We start from the raw sequence: 18,011 nt of genomic DNA on the forward strand, positions 1-18,011 counted from the left end.
TGCGATGCTGGGAACCCACCAGTGCCTCCACTCCTTGCAAAGAGGGAGATTGTAAAATTTGCCCATTTTGCTCACAATTGGAGAGTTTTCTTATTCAAAAGTGTGCAACTTTGAGTCCCAGGGGCGGAGGAACCCACCTTCCCCAGGAAATGCTTGCGGTAGGCTCTGGCCTCTCCCTTGCACTCCAGCTTGTAGCCATAGGTGCTGGGGCTGAGGTTTTCTTCCTCCTCCTCGCCAATGCTGCTGTCAGATGAGGTGGGCGTGCCAAGGTTTTCTGGGTCTTCTATCCAGTATCCCCCAAACTGGGGCAGGATGATCAGCGGGTATGGGCTACCCTTCTCTAGGATCTGCAGAGACATGTGCCATGAGGGGTCAGGCAGGATCAGGGTGTGGATGTGGGATGCAGAGCTCATTGCCCCATGTTTTGCCCTCGCTACTGCAGCAGACTCCAGCCCTGGCACCAGGAGGGACAAGTCCAGCCCCTCTCTGAAACCTCTTCTCTGTCACAGAAGAAGGCACATGCTACTGAGGAAAAGCCAAAACCCACAAAGGTAGGGAGGGGGGAACATGCTTTATGCAGCTCCTCTCAGAAACAGAATCTCCACCAATTTCTCTGCCATCAGCAATTTTGGAAAGGCATTCACCCAGAAGGTGTTCAGGGGGTTCAGGGCACCTACCTCATCGATGCTGGGGTATGGGATGTAGTCTTCCTGGAAAAGGAACCAAAACACCATCTATGACCATCTGTTCCCCACCAGCTGACCCTTAACACCCCAGCCCTGCCCACCCAACCCAGGGAGTGCCTCCAGCACCCACTGGTCCCTCGCAGGAAGGCGTCAACACAGGCTAAGTCCTGCCTAAAGGCAGTTCCTCTACTGGTGCAACTTCCCAGTGCAGTGGCAAACCCCAACCCTTTCGCACTGCTGGAAGCTGAAATGCACCGGTCTGGACATAAAGCTGGCTTAGGGATTTACAGGCACCATGCCCCCATCTCTGCAATTCAATCAGTGCCTTGTTTTAGATAACATATAAATCCTTTCCAGCCCTTTGAGTGACTGTCTTCGACAATCACATTAAACCTCTGAAATGGGGGGGGGACATTGAAGAGATCTCCTCAAGAAACAAAAATCAACCAACCTTGTGTTTTTGGCTTCCAGACCTCTGTTCTTCCAGTTTTGGTGCCTGTTTGGAACAAAATGAATTCATCAAATGATTTAGATGCTTTTACCAACACAGGGGGTCAGTCCACCAACATGAGGGTATTTTTCTACATGGGATCACTCTGACCCAAGTGGCTGGAAGGTGGGGTCTGTTCCTGGGACAGGCCTCCCAGCACTGCTGTGGGGCCTCTGCCTCAGGGGCTCTGCTGGGGCAGAGTTACTTAATCAGAGTTACATTAATCCCGAGTCACTGGCATGCACACTGCTGCTCACCTGCATTTTTTCCAGCATTTCGAAGAATTCTGCTGACTGAAAAGAAAAAAAGGAAATCTGTTCGATAAAAGCAGACACAAGGCAAGGCAGCTCAAGCCATGTCACAGCAGGGACACCTGAATGAGACCAGGCATCTGTGACACTGGGAGCTCCCATCCAGCCCAACTTGGAGCTCAGCACCATTGCTGCGGGTGCCCTTGCCAGAAGCCCTCGACCCCCACAAATGCCGAGCTTTGTGCACGGTTTGATCGGGGGTCTTGAATAATTTATTTTCTTAATCACAGCAGCATTGGTGAAGCTGCTGCCAGTGGCACTGGGTTGCCCAGCGCAGGGTTAATCCCCACCTGCCAAAGGAACTAAAGAGATCGCTGAGCTGCTCCAGTTAGTAACCTCATTTCTACTGCCTGCCTCAAGAGCCACAGGGCCGGGGGCAGGAGGTGCAGCCGCCGCACACAGGGGGTGGCCTTGCACCCTCGGCGACACGGACAGAGGGGGCTCAGGGACAAGAGCAGGCAGAGCCCACCATTGCCTCTCTGGGAGACCTGCCAGGACCCTGCTGATGGCTCAGCCTTGCTCTCCCTCGGCAAGGAACTTGAGGTAACCCTGCTTCCACCCTGATCTACCTGATATACCTAGGCTGAGCCCCTCTCCTTCAGGTGACCGGTTCTCTGTGCAGCTGCTCTGAGCCACCCTTTCAGCACAGCACCCGGCAGCAGCTGGGCTCATCACACAAATAAATCACCCAGCAAACTGCGCCTGTAAATGTGGCACTCCCAGTAAAATCCTAAGTGGCTTTTCTGGAGGCGTGGGCACCCGTCCTGGCCCTTCTCTGAGCCCTCCTTCCATCCAGCCTGGGTTTGCTCCAGGAGAGGCTGGGCCAGGACAGCGCTGCCAGCCCAAGGGGAGAGGGACAAGTGGCATCAGCAGCTCCCACCCTACCAACTGTCAGCAATGGGTTTTGAGATAGACATGCATGATTTGGGGCAAAAAATGGGGTCATGGTTACAAGGGGAAAGGCACAGAGGATGATTTTTAGTCAGCTCTTAGAATAGACTGAATTTCTCAAAAGACAAAAAAAAAATAGAGGAAAAAACAGAGGAGGGGATGAAGAAATTAAAATCAAAGAAAAAGTCTGAGAGACATTTTTTTGTTTAATATTTGTGGTGAGCAAAGGTGGGATTTACAGCACAAGCAGTCTATGGCTGCCAGCACATGTGGGGCAGCCGTGGCTTGGACACAGCCCTGGCTGTTTCAGCTTTAGACTATGCCTGTCCTTACCTACCACCCCTGCAGGAGTCACAAAGAAAAACCTCAGGCTCAAACAACTCTGTGCCCACAACTGGATGCTCTTTAAAAAATATTTTCCTTAGTTTAAGCTTGGCTTGAATTCTGCTTATCTCCAGGTACAAATGTTCTTGGATAGTTTCAGGTCTCTACCAGTAGCCAGAGCCGAGACATGACCCCACGGTGGCACTGGACCCACCTGGTACAGCAATTCCCACAGAAAATGCCCACACATCCTGGGCAAAGCATGCAGAGGCTGCACCCTTCAGCGAGCTGTGCACACTTAGAGTCAGCTTTCCTGGGCCACGAAGGAAGGGACCAGGAAGAAAACCCTGCACCAGGTGGGATCTGCCACGAATGGAGGACAGCAAGCAGAGCTGTGCCAGCACCCCTCCCCAGCACCCTCCCCCACGTGTCTGCAGCACTCACCAGCAAGCCCTGGAAGAAATCTATTACCTTCCTGGAATCATCCCCCAACTGCATCAGCCACACAGCCAGACTTCCTCATGGGCACCCAGCAAGAGCTACTGAGCACCAGCCCGACCATCCCAGCCCGGCCATCCCTGCCCATCCCCACACCTCCCTTTGTTAATGTTTCCTCAAGCCAGAGGCACAGCAGGACAGCTGTCTTGTTATTTCAAAGGGTGGCTCCCCTGGGAGGCAAAGTGCCCGGAACAGGTTGGGCAGGAAGCAGGTAAGGGTTTGCAGGGGACGGGTAGGTAGGTGCCTGCTGCAATGCACAGCTCAAGAAGTGAAGCCTCACAGTGGGATGCCCAGCCCCACGGCGGGGACACAGAGTCTGCCTCATGTTGGCACAGAGCCACCCAGCACGGGGCTGGCCAGGGCTGCTGGAAGGAAAGCAGCACCTGGACTCAGCATCCAGCTTGGCATCGCCGCTCGCGACGGCGTAACTGGAATGTCAGTACAGGATGGGCCGGCACGGCCCCACTGCCAATGGAGAGAGGGATGGCATCGGAATAGGCTGGATTCCAGAAACCACCTACTGCTGCTTCTGTGGGAACAGCCCTGGTCCGTTCAGCCGCTGCATTGGAAGTGCTGCTCCCCACCAGCTTGGCTTTCCAAAACCAGGCCCTTGGCCCAGCTCCACGCTCTCACCTTCATGGTCGGTGGGGCCGTGAGTGGGGGTGACAGGGGCCGCTCCGGAACGGTCACATCTGTGCTGTTCAGCAGCTCCTGCTTCCTGGAAAACCAAACACAGGAATGTCAGCTCCCCCCTGCCCGAGCCAGCGCACAACGCAGGAGATAAGGGTTATCTCCCTTGGCAAAGCCATGGTGTGCAGCTGCCTGCACAGTAATATCTGGAATCTGAGAAAAAACCCAGCAGACAGTGTGAGAACGTGATAAAAGTCATCAGAAGAGCCCGTGCCGAGGGTGGGCTGTGAGTCCTCATGCGTGGTGCTGGTGGTGCAGGTGCAGCAGGGCTGGATTCCTATAATAGCCCATCCCCATGGCTTCCCTCCCTCTGGCCCCCTCCCCACCAGGGCACAACTGAGCAGCCTTCTGGCAGCAAAGGAGGCTCAGTGGCACCCAAGGACACCCCAGCAGGGCTTTGGAGGGACCCAGCAGAGGACCCCTTTGCCAACACAGCACCTGGCACCAGATTTGGAAGTACCAAGATCATCATGAAGATGCAAGACCCCAGGAAAGCGTAAAGCAGCCCCTGTGCCATGGAGATGCCAAGACAGCCCCCCCCGTAAAAATCCCCTAAGATTTGGAAAAGTATGGCCTCAGCCCTCCCCTGAGCAAAATCCCCATCCTTCTCGCCTGGCGGTTCCCAGGCAGGCAGCCACGCCATTACACAGTGACACTGCCAGATGTTCCTCCAGGAGTCAGAAAATCTGAGATTTAATTTAGTTTCCTCTTGTCCCTGTCAGGTTAGTCCTGCAGAAACCGGGCCAAAATGTCCAACTGTTTATCTCACCGTAACAAGGTTTGGTTCCCATGGCAGCATGCCCCGGGATGGCTCTGCACAGCACCAGTGCCCGCCAGGGCCTCTCCAAAACATGCAGCTCCTGTCAAAGGCTGCACCCTGCTCTCTGGAAACACCTGCCCTCACCACCAGCCCCACCGCCCCTAGCCCTGCCCTCCAAACCCCAGTATTTGTGACAGCAGGTGACAATCACAGGATCATGGGGAAGAACAGTGCCTGCAGCCCCTCCTCAGCAGCACCCTGCGCCACAGAGATGCTGAGGGGATGAAGAGGGGAGGCAGAAGGGATGCAGAGGGAGGCGGCAGAGATGCTGGGAAGGCAAAGTGGGACCAGCAGTATCATCCTGCTCACAGCCAGGGGAGTCATGGCACCACCTGGGCTGTGCCAGCAACATGGACTTAGCCAGAGGCACTGGGGGAAATACCCATTGCGTTGTGTCCAAATGTGAATCCAGACCAAGAACTGATGTCTCACATTACATCAAACCAAAATAAATCTTTCTCTCTTTTTCCTATCAGAGCAGGTTAAATTTACATTTGTTACAGCTCATTTGAGCTCTTGGCATCTTCCAGTTTTTCAGTGCAAGAAGTTAATTGGAGCAGTGTGGTGCAATAGTGGAATTCCTGTCCTGCCCATCCATACTGTTTACCAAGCTCCTTCCCCCTCAGCTCTCCACAATCTCACCATGTCTCTGCTGCTGAAAAATGCCAAGGAGGACAGATTTTCCTTGTTTGCTCTTTGACTTTCTAGGACACTAAAGCACAGCCTGATCTGGAGCAAACCACTCATCCTCTGCTCTCCTTGCTTTGAACCCTGAGCTCTGCCTGATTGTACTCAGCTGCACAGTGGCCTCAAAGGCATAAAACAGATACGACTTTGAAAAGATTAAAGTTACAGGGATGCATACAAATAATTTGATTTGATCTGGGATTTGTAGTGGGTTGCCATAGCATCATAGTCTAAGCATTATAAAATCACCCAACTTAACAACATGTTCCTCTGTCACATGCCGGCTGCTTCTTTGGGGCCAAACTGCTGGAACTGCTCCTGCAGTTCCGGGACAGCAAAACAAGCCCATCCCCAAGGGCTGTTTGGCTCTTTGCTGGCAATCTGTTATGTCAAAGTCCAGCCACAGACACTGATGATTCAACCCGCCCTCAGAGCTGGGGTCAAGGGCCAGCATTTCCCAAACCAACTGCCCTTGGGGGATGAAAAATGAATCAGGAGGAAGATTAGCAGGTCTCTGTGCACCAGGATGCAGCCCTCAGGCAGCCCCCTGAAGTGACCCCAGAGCCAGCGGGGGCTCACAGCAGCCCTGCACTGTGACCAGTCCCCAGCTGACACTGAGGGTGCAAGTCTTTGCAAAGCCTGAAGCACAGCAGAGGTGGCCAGCAAAGCCTGAAGAGCAGCAGAAGTGGCAGGTGCCCATGCCAGCAAGGATGGGCTGGGGCCAACAAGCAGCTCCCCACGCAGTCACCTCTCCCTGGCACCACAGGAGATGCGCGGCTCCAACACTGGTAATGTAACCAAAGGTCACAGCGCTGTGGTCGCTCCCTAAGGGGGCACCTGGCAGGTACCAGGAGGCTCTGCCTGGCCCTAATTCCCGCACCCACCCTGGCAACGGCCACGGCCACAGCCAGGCACCAGCACACAGGACAGGCCAGAGCATCCTCCAGAGCCACAGCTGAACACCAGTCTCTCCAGAAGGAAATGTGGGTATCACTTTTGTAATTTTATTTGTTTTTCTCATTAGGCAAATTATGAGAGAAGGAAAAGAGAGAATTAGAATCCTGCATACTTAGTAAATCTAATTAAGGAAATACCTTAATGCGGTTATGGCAGGGCCGACTGCAGGGTTTCCGAACAAAGACAGATCACCCCAGCCATGCCAGCCCCCTCCTGGGACTGTGCTTGGGGGGGACCTATTTCCAGCTCTCAGGGAGGCAAAGCCCACCTGCCAAGGGTTGCTCCTTCTAAAGAGGGAAAAAATGGGGATTTTTGTCCCCCCATTTTGGGGGAAACCATGGGCACTTGTGTGCTCCCAACACAGCAAGGGCAGGTGAGTTCTTTCTCTTTATAGCATCCCTGATCACAGTCCTAAAGCACCTTCAAATTAATATCCTGTATTTGGTAAACCCCAGGGACATACCGACATTCTGATTATAAAGCCCTGTTCAGCACAGAGCTGACCTGGACCTCTGGAGTGCTCCCATCCAGACCCTGACTCTGAGTGCACACTTCCCTTGTGCTCTCTCAAGCCAAAGCCTAATGAAAAACCCCTACTGCATCCCACCTCCTCATTTTGTCTATCTGATTTATTTCCCAGACAGGCTCTAAATCAACATGGTACGTTTAGATAAATCACAGGTGCAGAGGGGAGATGTCAATATATTACCTGACTTGGTGAAATACTGCACAACACGTGGTTGGCTCTACCTCTGACAAGATGTGCAAATGAGATGGGAGCATCCCAGGTTGCCCGAATGCCTATGCTTAATTCCACAGATCAAACCTGGCCTAAGGAGGTACCAAACTCCTGCAGCAACAAGTTCTGCCTGTCAGATGTCTCATCCTTGAGAAGGTCAGCAATGACTCTCCTGTAAATTAACAGCCTCTATTTTTAGACTAATCATTTTTTATCCTTGATGGGCATCACCTTGCCAGCTGCTTCCTTTTTAGTTTGTTTAATATTCCATGCCCTGTCTCATAAGTTTTCAGAGGGGACTGTGCTTCCATATCACTTTCCATCCTGCCCCTGGCCAGACTCAGTCCTGTCCACAGCAGGCGGTGGGAGCGGGGCACAGGCTGCTCGTCCTCCCTCTGGGGGGCTCCTCTCCATCCCCCCCCCCCACCTGGGACTGACCCCTGGCTCCAAAGCCACAAGCAGCTGCTGTTACACCAGGCAGAGCAGCAGTGGCCAGGAGCCCTCACCAGCTGCTCACAAGTTGCAAAAAACACCCAAAACTGTGGGGTTTTTGCAACACAGACAAGGGCACCTTGCTGTGAGTTTACACCTGGAAATCTGCAGTGAGCGCCTGAATGAAGAACCTTGCCCTGACTTTGAGCAGCTCTCCACCCAATCCCAGGATGCCAGGCAGGCAAGATCTCGCTGCATCATCACTCATCCCAGGGAGGACATCAGCAGAGGACATGCACTACTGCAGGTTCCCACTGATGTCAGACAGTCATGGGGCTCCAGAATCCCTCCCAGACATGGGGTCCAGCCCAGGCACCCAGTGCTGCAGAGCTGCCAGACCCTTGGGCAGAGGCCCTGCGATGGAACACCTTCCCTAGAAACTTATTTACCTTGTTATGTCCTGGCTCAGCCTAGCCCTTTTCAGCAGTTGCCTTCTCACATCGAAGCCTGAGAGTCAGCAAAAAAAAAAAAAAAGTGCAGCATTTTCTCATCTACATTTCTTGCAATAAATTACATATTTGCAAACTGCCAGCCTGCACCTGCACACACACAGCGTCCCTAGCACCCTGTCCTTGGAGTAGGACTGCAGTCCTGCTCAGAGAAAGGTGACATTTAACTGCCAGTGGGGCTGGCTTTAACTGCACCTCCAAACAGCAAATAAACACTGTTGAACAGTTCAGAGCATCCCACACTTGAGCAGGCAGGATCCCAGCTGGGGATCAGTTGCCTGTGCTGGCCATGGGGTCCCTGTTGCACCACACGTCGCCCATCCTCCAGCGAGGAGCTGACTCCCATTTTGCCTGCATCTCTACAGACACTGGAATCCTTCCAACTGACCAAGGGCTTCCCACTGGGCCAGGCTAGGACAGGACAGTGAGGCTCGATATGCAAGTAATGGTGAAAAGAAGTTTTTATCTTTTACAAAATGTGCTGCCTAGTCTCCCTTGCAGGAACAGAGAAAGTGGCAAATTACTGCAGATCTGGGTAAATCAGCCAAGGCACTTGCAGACATTTTCAGACCAGAAGGCTCGTCTGATCCTATTCCTGCCAAACCCGAGCCAGGAGCCTCGGGCAGGCGTTTCTGAGCTGATTCAATAATTTGCAAATTGCAGAGAACAGCTCCCAGAAACCTGCATCTCCAAACGCTGTGGCACTGATGGCAAAGGGCAAGAGAAGGCTGTGAGTGGAGAAGTGCCCCATCCACCAGCTCTTCCCTGTGAAAGGACTGCTACCAGAGCATCACCTCACTTGCATGTGGGACAGTCAGGGATTCATTTAGATATAAGTACAGTTCCAAATCCCAGGCTTTCAGAGCAAAAATGGAGCAAGGAGTAGCCCCCAGCAGCAGCCTCCACCACCATCTCCAGACCTCCCTGCTCCTCCCCTCCAGATCAGGTGTGCAGGGGAGGCACAGGCGAGGAGACTGCAGGTGGAGGGGCAGGTAAGCATCACCCAGCTCTGCCAGAAGAGCCTGGTGTGTTGCGCTGCACTTTTCTGGGTTGCTAACAAGGAAGGGACATGGGCCACCACAGACTCTGCAGCTGCCACTGATCCTGCCAGGCTTGCATATGGCTCATGGAAAGCAAAATTCAATTGCAAATGAAGAACAAAGACTGAATGTAGGAGGGAAAAAAGCAAATAGGAGCAGGTGGAGGAACAGAGTCCCTTTTGACGATGCCGCTAACAGTCCCTTCCTTTTCCTGCAGATTATGTCACTTTGATGGCCCTGGCAGCTTGCATAAGATGAAACAACCACCGTAAAGCACTTGCTTGAATTCTCGCTATCACTCCCATGGAGGCTCCTCAGTCCATGGCAGACAGAAAAAAATCTCCTCAGGGTCTTGTTCTCCCCTTGAGATGTCTGTGTGACTCTTGTTGTACGCAGTAAACCCTGCAGCAAGAGGTGCACTGAGACGTTTTGTGCACAACATGATGCTGGGGGAAAAAAGTAAAAAGGAAAACCAGACTCACACATCATGGGGCAGATTCCTGTGCAAGTTCAGAGACAGGTTTTTTCCAAGCTTTCCAGTGTCATGCTGAGCTCATTCATAGAAACTTGGTACCTGAGGGAAAGACAACTTTGGCAAAGTCTTGCTTGGTGTGACTAGTAAAGCACTTCCTGCCCTTGAGGCAAATGCAGGACTGGCCAATGAGTTTCAGTGGGCACAACATCCAGAGGATCATTTGGGCCCTCACCAACATCACTGCACTCAGACAGTCCCCACACATGGGAGGTTCTCTACCACACGTGAAAGCAGGAGAGATCTCAGGTCACCCCCCAGCCAGCCAGCCCCTCCAACACTTGCTAGCTGGTAGCTGGAGCCCATGGTCCAACGGCAGAGCTATGGCTAGAACGGGCCTGGGCTAAACAGGACAAAACCCAAGGAGCAACAGCAGGGGCAGGAACACTCAAGCGCACCAGGGAGCCCCAGTGCAGTCCCCACACCCTGCATTCCTGCCAGAGAGTGTGGTACAGGGGACTCAGCCACGTCTCAGCTCAGGTGAGCAGCCATTACTGCTGCTCATTTAGGACCTGCAGGTTGGTTTTATCGAACTGTTATGCTTTGATAATCTACCTAATACTCCAAGCAAGGGAGAAGAAAATATCCCAAAGCAGCAAGTGACACAGGAGCTCCCTAGGAAAGCCAACATTCAGCCTTTAGCACATCACTGAAATCCTGCTCTCCATGGCACCAGCTGTCCAAGGCAAAGTCCCTGTGCCAGCAGTGCTGAAAAACGGGGTACAAACCCTGCAATCCACAACTGATGGTAGACAAAAAGCTTCATCTTCAGTTGCCTATGATTTTTCATGTTTATAGATTAGGAAGTGGGAGAACATTTTACAATAACGATTCCAAATAATCTATTCTTCATTCGAGTTTGGTACAAAATCACAAATTGAATGAAGAAAAAAGAAAGAAACAAAAAAAACCCTTAGTCTGCAGTAGTGCCCATGTTGCTTCCACCCTGAACCAGAGGTACACATTGACTGCGAGGTTCGGGTGCATATTTCTATTTTTAACACCAGAGTAGCCAGAGCAGCACAGTCCTGGAGGAGAAAACTCCCTGCCCGGGATAGCCCGCATAGATCAGTGCGGGGTCAATCTCTGAGGCCAACAGCAGCTCCCGTGCGAAGCGGGGGGAGCGGAGCCCGCGGAGCAGATGCCAGCTCACACAGCACTGCAAACAGGCCATTTCCTACGGCACAAAGTTGGACACCAAGCACAGCCCATGGTTTCGGCAATGAAAGACGAAACCATTTGTCAGCTGTTCCCGGCGCAGACAAAGCTGCGGAGCCGAGTTACAGCAGATCCGCCTGCCCGGGAGCCCTGAGGAGCGCGCTGGTGCCAGGGTGTGCAGCAGCAGCCGCAGCAGCAGCGCCTGTGGGACTCGCCCGGCCCGGGAGCCCCTGCACAGCGCAGGGACGTGCCCCGAGAGCTCCGGATTATCCCGGTGCCCGCTCCCGGCAGCGCTCCGGCGCACAGCGCGAGCGGCTCACGGTAATGCCGGTACCGGCTGCCGGCCCCGGCACCCAGCGCACAGCGCGAGCGGCTCACGGTTATCCCGGTGCCTGTCTTCCAGCTCCCGGTACCGCCGCCGGCACCCCCCTCCCAGTAATTCCATCCTCCGCTCCCGCCGCTGGCCCCGCATCTCCCCGGGCTCTGCCCGGCCGACGATACCGAGCGCTCCCCGGCGCCCCGCGGCTTCACCTTCTCTCGCTGCTCTGCCGGGAGCGGTGCAGGAGCCCGATCAGCACCACGGCCGCCCGCACCCCCGCGCGCCGGGACCGCGTCCTGCCGCCCTCCCGGGACATCGCCGCTGCCGCCGCCGACCGAGCGCCGGTACCGGCGGGGGCGGCGGCGCGTCCACGGCCGCGACCGCCCCCGCCCCGCGCGCGCCCCGCGCCGCCGGCAACGAGCGCGGGCCGGCAACGGAGCCCCGCGGGAGCGGCCGCGGAATGCCGGCAGCTCTGCCCCCTTCCCTCGGGCCGGGGGGCCGGGGGTGGGGCGGCAAACCCCCGGACACCCCCGGGCCGGCTCTGCGGGCGGGCGGGGCTCTGAGCGCGGCACGGGCCCGGGACCCGACCGTCCGCGGCACAGCCCCCGGGTCACCCCGGTACGGCTGAGGCTTTCCCGGCAGCCACAGCCCGAGCTCCTTAAGGGACGAAGTGCCGGCACTGCCCCTTCAACCTCCCCAGAGGGAGGACTCGCTCCTGCCCACAGACGGGCTCCTCACCGCTGCAAAACCCAGCGGGACTTCTCAGCTGGTCCCAGCCTGGCCCTGCCATCCCTCTGCCAGGGCCGAGCATCCGTCCCCGCTGAGCCCAGGCTGCAGCAGCGGGACAGCACGGGGCCTCGAGTCTGTCCCTCACACCGGGAGCCGACACACAGCTCCCTCCACGAAATGAATTTTTTTTTTTTTTTTTTAATTTTATTAAGTAAACCGTAAATTATCTACTTCTCACCTCAGCACCTTTCCCTGGAAGTCCTTGTTGCCGTGGTGATAAAACACCGAAGTCCCTCTGCACCCCTTATCTCACCTTTCTCCTCTGCCAGCTTAATTTTCACAGGAATTAGGCACAGGACAAGCTACAGCACTTTGAGCAACTTCCTAGTCCGAGGGATGAAAGCACGATCCCTACTGCCAGCAGGTGTGGGGTCACACATGAGACTATCTATCCAGCACAGGTCAGGACACCAGCACCTGCCCAAAGCCTACTGATTCTCTGTATTCCTGCAACCATTAGGAACAGGCAAAACACCCCCCCTGCATCTGGTGCAGCCCACTGCCCTGGGGGGGTTTAACCAGCCCAGCCAGGGAGGGCAGAACCTCTCTGGCAGTGGCACACAGCACACAGGTGCAGGGCCCCGGGGCAGCTGCTCCAAGTGTCACATCCAGGTCAGGGTTTTGGGGGATCCTGCCACAAACAGGAATCTGTTGAAGGGCACACAGAGGCTGCAGCAACCACATCCACCATCCATTCAAGCAGGACCTGAGCAAGTCCTGGAAAAGATGGTGAGAAAGGCCCCCTGCGCCCCAGCCACAGAGCAAGAGCCCGGCATAGAACAGGAGCTGCCTGGAAACCCCCAGCTGGGGCAGTCAATCATTAACAATGCATGGGGCTCCCTTGGCAAAGTCTGTAATAAATGTGTTTGCTCAGGAGAAACAGCTTGCAGAGGCCACAGACCACATCTGGCAGGGAACAGTTGCTCCTGCTACCTCGTCCTGCCTGTCACACGCCTGCTTCACCCACCTCCCCTGCCTGTCACCCTCTTGTCTACCATGCTTAAGGCGATCAACATAACCTCAGTTCTGGCCTTCTCTGTCTAAATGTTTCAGCAGAATCTCTAATCAGATGCAGAACAACAAAACCCCTATCATTGCTGTAATCTCTTTCTGTGTCCTACTGTAAGTCAGATAAAAACAGGTGTGATGTTATTTTTGTCAGCACAGCACATGAATTCACCCCAGATGAACCAGACAGCATTTCAGTGTCACAGCACCCATCCAGACCTACACCATCCACATGGAGCATTCCAGAGAGCCAAGACCCAAACTTAAACCCAAGATCAGTATTTTTGTATTTCACCAGATCTCAGGGTCCCTGGGGGGACTGAGGCAGCAGCAACACCAGCAGACAAGTGTCAAGGTACCCCCACAGGAAAAAGTCCAGCTCAGTCTCTAAAAATTCCAAAATGCATTTCTGTCTCCTCAGAACAACATCAGATGATGCAAAATTCTGAATGGTGGTGAGAGAACGTAAGTAGGTAAGAGGAATGAATCTTGCTAAACCTGAGTGTTACTTGCACTGCCAAGCACAGGAAAAAAAAAAAATTAGATCCTATTTCAGTGCCAAACTATACCAATTCTCCAATTAGTTTCCAGTCAGTGGAGGGGGAGGGGGGTAATTTTAAATCTTTTAGCTCTCACATGAAACAGGCAGATTCAAATTTCATTGAGTCTCCCTCTCTGGAGACATTTTCCACATCTCCCTTCTCCAGAATAGTTAAGTATTAAACTCCTCTTGGTTTATGCTGAAGTGGCTTTGTATTGATTTTTAAAGATGTTCAACTCTCTCCTATTTGGAAATAGACAAACTGAGCAGAAACACAGTCAGGCTCCCTCTCCACCCAAACATGGCTCAGCCCACAATGGAAGTAATTGCTTCTGAACTCATTGCAGCTGCTTTGTCATTTACAGGCTGAGGGCAAGATAATAGATGGTGAGGGACTGAGGTGGGCTGGGAGTTCCTAGGAGGGCTGGATGCTTACACAGGTGAAAGGAACCAGGTCCTCCTGCTCCACAGGACATCACCTCTGGCTGTGATGGGCCCTGCAGAACCTGTCTGGTATTTCTTAGGTTCTGCCATCTGGTAGCTGCTCCAGGATGGACCAGGGCAGGATGACAGGGGTGCGTAGGAAGGCACACAAGGTGACAGGGCTGGTGCATCTGAAAGCTCTGCCTGTCTTCCCCATGCCTCGTCCCTCCAGCTCCATCCAACCTCCTGTTCCTGCAGGGATGCCACCAAAGCATCCATTACCTTCCTGAATGTTTGCAATAGGGATGCCCTGTCAGTGTCAGCACCCCCAGAAGCTCTCCAAATGTCCTAAAGGACATCTCCTAAAACAAAATGCTGCAGTTCAAGAGACTCCAAGTCTCCATCCTTCCTTTAAAACATCAGTATCACCCCTTCAGTCACTGAATTACCTCCAGGGTAAGCAGTTGCCCCAGTTTTACGAAGAAATAAATATCTCTTGAAAAATGCCCCAACATTTTCTTCGGAGAGCAGTTTGGCAGCAAATGAGGAAGCCTGAGGGGCTGCAGGAAGCGCACGACAGGTCAGGACAATTACACACCGTGATTAACACATCACCTGGTGGCTGTCTGGACACTCTGCTGAAAAAGAAGGATCTGAAAACACCAGACTAAGACAAGGTTGAGCCTTTATCCCTAGAACTACTAAATCTGCTGTGAATAAATCACACTGTTAATATTATTATGAAGCCATTAATTTATGTAATAACTTTAGCTTTTGTATAGATGCTGCTGTGAGATTAAACCCCCCATAGGTGAGCAGCCCATCAATCTTCCTTCCCACCTGCAGAGGACCCAGCCCATCCTCACAGCTGAGCCCAGCTCTGGTGACTCAGGGCTCCTCTGGCCAGAGCAGCGGTGCTGCCTCATCAGACAGTGCAGGATACGTCCCTGCCACCCTCTGTGCCTGCCTGGGCAGGAGATATTTCTGGTTCCCTCACTCACGAGGGACAGTGCCAGAAATACACGAGCTATGCCAGGCATTTGCCACAGGCGGGCTGGAGGCACGGCCAGCCCATCCCCACAGCACACGAACTGCAGGGGCTGACAGGGAGCACAGAGATCTGCCTGGGGCCCTTCCCCACCACCTTGGGACCCTTCACCACTGCCCAGGCACTCACCCAGAGCCCCTCTGGGCACAGACCCACCTGAGCACGGGCACCTGCACTGCCCAGGTGGGAGAGCTGAGATGGGGCAGCTGTGCCAGCACCAAGCACCGGGAGCCAGAGCGGAACAAAAGGAGACAATGCAACACAGCCCAAAACCCAAAAATAGCAACTGTTCCCCTGCAAAGGAGCAGTCACATCCCAATTTCCCTGGCATGGCAGGAATGGATTTGGGAGCATGCAAACGAGGGAGAAAGAGATGACAGCATTTCAATCGGTGCTGCAGGAGGAGGATAAGAGGGCATCCACTTTTAGAGAAGTATCACAAGAAATAGAGCTTTAGATTACATTACATCCAGCTCCAAGTAATCTGATTAGAAATCTGTTTTATGGCTTCAGTTAGAAAGACATGAAGGAAATCCCAGGAAAGCACAGAGACAGCTCTTCCATGCAGGCAGTGAGAACACAGTGAGCTTATCTCCCCAGATATGGTGTGGACGGGTGTGAAACGCCACCAGCCACCCTGACACCACGTCAGTTCTGAGAGATTGGACTGACCTGTGCGGAGGAATGGGGCAGCCCCAGCTCCCACTCCACACCTTGGTAAGGCCCCCTGGCACAGCAGAGCCCCAGCCCTGATGATTCCCTGTGCCCTGGCACTGAGGCTTCTGGACACAGGAGCAGGGCTGAAGTGCAAGAAAGGAGAAATTTGCCTGCTCAGCTCAAGGAGGAGCACACAGGCCGTGGTCTTGCCTGTCCAGAGTCCATCCCTGTGATAAGTGCCCAAGCCTGTGGCCAAGCAGGGTCCATGAGCATCCCCAGCACAATTTCCAGCCCTCCCAAGCAATAGGCAGGAAGAGTGTTCAAAGCCACAACAAAGGAACAAAAACAAAAGAACTCTCACTGCAGAAAGCAGCTGAAGTCAGGTAAGTCTTGTCACCCTCCCCTGGGCTGAGGGGATGCTGAGGAGCCCAGCTAAGGAAGGTGCTGGGAGCAACTCCTCCCTGTGCACCCCAGGCTGCCCCAGCTCGAGGGCACAGAGTCTCCAGAGCATCCCAGTGAAACGGCTCCTGGCTGCAGCGTGTGCAGGTGATGCTGAGCACCGTGTGTGACAGACACACTCAACCAGACCGGCTCCAAAGGGGGTAAGACCTGAGCTGTAGCCAGGCCAAGAACCTTAAGAAAGCCACCAAAGAGCAGTGACCCAGGAGTGTCAGTGACAGGAGCCTGGAACACTGACCATGCCACCGACACATGAACGCATGAGTGGGTGGTTTTCCAAGACACATTTATCAAGGAACAAGGCAAGTTGTGGGTACAAGTAGTCTCTTGTGCACCTCTCCCATCCACTGTGTGCCATTTGGCTATGAGCCAAACTCTATCCTGTAATTGAGATAGCCCAAGGGAGTCTCTTGTGGACCCTTCCTGCCCAAGCCTGGCTGTGTGGTGGCAACTGGGGCAGCATCAGTTGCGGCACAGCTGACACAGAACGTGGTAGTCATGGCCATGACAGCAGCACAATTAAATGGAAATTGTATTCCTGATAATTTGGGGTATTTCTCCCTGTGAACACAGGCCTCCTGAAGAGATGAGCTCCAAGATTTCAGCATCCAATTAAATTAGATCAAATCAGCAGAGGAAATTAGTCTTTACAGCATGAGCAGATCCTCTGAATTTTACTAGCAAATCAGTGAGCTAAATGTCACCATTCATCAGTAACAACACTAATAAAGCCAGATTTGGGATGCACAGCCACTAACACGTGCCACTCACCCAATGCTTCCAGCACCACCAGCACCCTTCTCAGCTCCTGCTCCTTCCTCTGCTTCCCATACAGAGCAAAGACCATCCCTGAAGCCATTATGCCAAGAAATCACCACTGGAATGCCCCAGGGAAGCTTGGGATTAGGCTCAAACTTTAACCCCAGTGGAGGAATGCCCTTCCCAAGGATGCTGCAAGGGATGTGGGAGGAGGTGGTGGGCAGTGAGGGCCCATGGAGCAGATCCCAGTGTCACAGGGGTGGCAGCAGGAGCGCTGGGCCCCAGCGACTCTTCTGAGATGGCACCGTCTCAATTACCTGCCTCTCTCACACACTTTGTTTGATGTGAAAGCATTAGAAGACATATAATTTGTGGAGCTAAAACACAGGTATTATCTCTGACACATCCGCACTACAGGGAACGTTCTGAAGTCAATCACATCCAGGGGTTTCTGCTGCTCTACAGATTTTTCCTTGCCTCTTGCTCCAAATTAGAAAAGATGGAAAATGAAGCAGTTTTTAGCAGCAGACCCGCTATCTTCCTCTTCAAATCACCTCACACTGTGCAAAATCAATGAATGGGAACAAGATCAGCTTATCAGGGCTTTAGAAAGTGGACTCTGCATTCCAAACTGGAAAGGATTAACACTACATTGTTGTAGGAGAAAGGAGCTGTCATGGTCCCTGGTGTGACACCAGTAACATTTGAGAGGAATGAGATGGGACAGTGCCTGAAAGGACTGACCTTTGAGACTTCACAGAGACTCAGAATATAGCTCTGACCTATTCAAGTGCCTGTCAAACCTCTACATGTCTCTTCTGGGTGGAAGCCTGAGATGAGCCATGTTTTCACAGCAGGCTTTGGAAGATGTGAGTCCCTTGAATATTGTATGGGTGACTGAGAGCATCACAAACCCCACTAGAAATAAAATAGCAGAGATGGAGAGAGCCATTTCCAGTGCAGGACCATGATCCTGCCAGCACCAAGCCTTCCCAAGGCATGGGAATGCCGCTGGGTGCCAGTGGCCACCCATCCCTGCCGGACTGTGGGATGGAGGCCAGGACCCTGCCAGCTCGCAGGAAAAGCGACAGCCGGTGGGAGCAGTACAGTAATTAACAAAATTATCATCAGGAACAAACCACAGGCTTTGGCACAATGCCTACACTGCCACACCGGCATTGCCTACCCTGCTCTGGGCTCCTTGGCTCCACAGAGATGGGGCTCTCACGGTCCCCAAATCACAC

The 18,011-nt window shown here is 53.5% G+C and overlaps 1 protein-coding gene across 11 annotated transcripts in view; it reads right to left on the minus strand.

Moving 5' to 3' along the window:
- RAP1GAP2 (RAP1 GTPase activating protein 2) overlaps positions 1-18,011 on the minus strand; it is a 49,301-nt gene that overhangs the window by 15,965 nt on the left and 15,325 nt on the right. For 3 of the 11 annotated variants that reach the window (XM_058854279.1, XM_058854278.1, XM_058854280.1), the window contains 5 exons: positions 3,834-3,918; positions 1,434-1,469; positions 1,138-1,182; positions 678-710; positions 138-347 (listed from right to left, as the gene is read on the minus strand). In XM_058854279.1, coding sequence (XP_058710262.1) covers positions 138-347; positions 678-710; positions 1,138-1,182; positions 1,434-1,469; positions 3,834-3,918 — 409 coding nt within the window. Of the gene's footprint in view, positions 1-137; positions 348-677; positions 711-1,137; positions 1,183-1,433; positions 1,470-3,583; positions 3,796-3,833; positions 3,919-11,295; positions 12,132-18,011 lie in introns of those variants that run through there. The other 8 variants (XM_058854277.1, XM_058854282.1, XR_009279276.1 and 5 more) reach the window with 7 other exon arrangements.

This window comes from Poecile atricapillus, chromosome 21, assembly GCF_030490865.1.
Source record: "Poecile atricapillus isolate bPoeAtr1 chromosome 21, bPoeAtr1.hap1, whole genome shotgun sequence".
NCBI lineage: Eukaryota > Metazoa > Chordata > Aves > Passeriformes > Paridae > Poecile > Poecile atricapillus.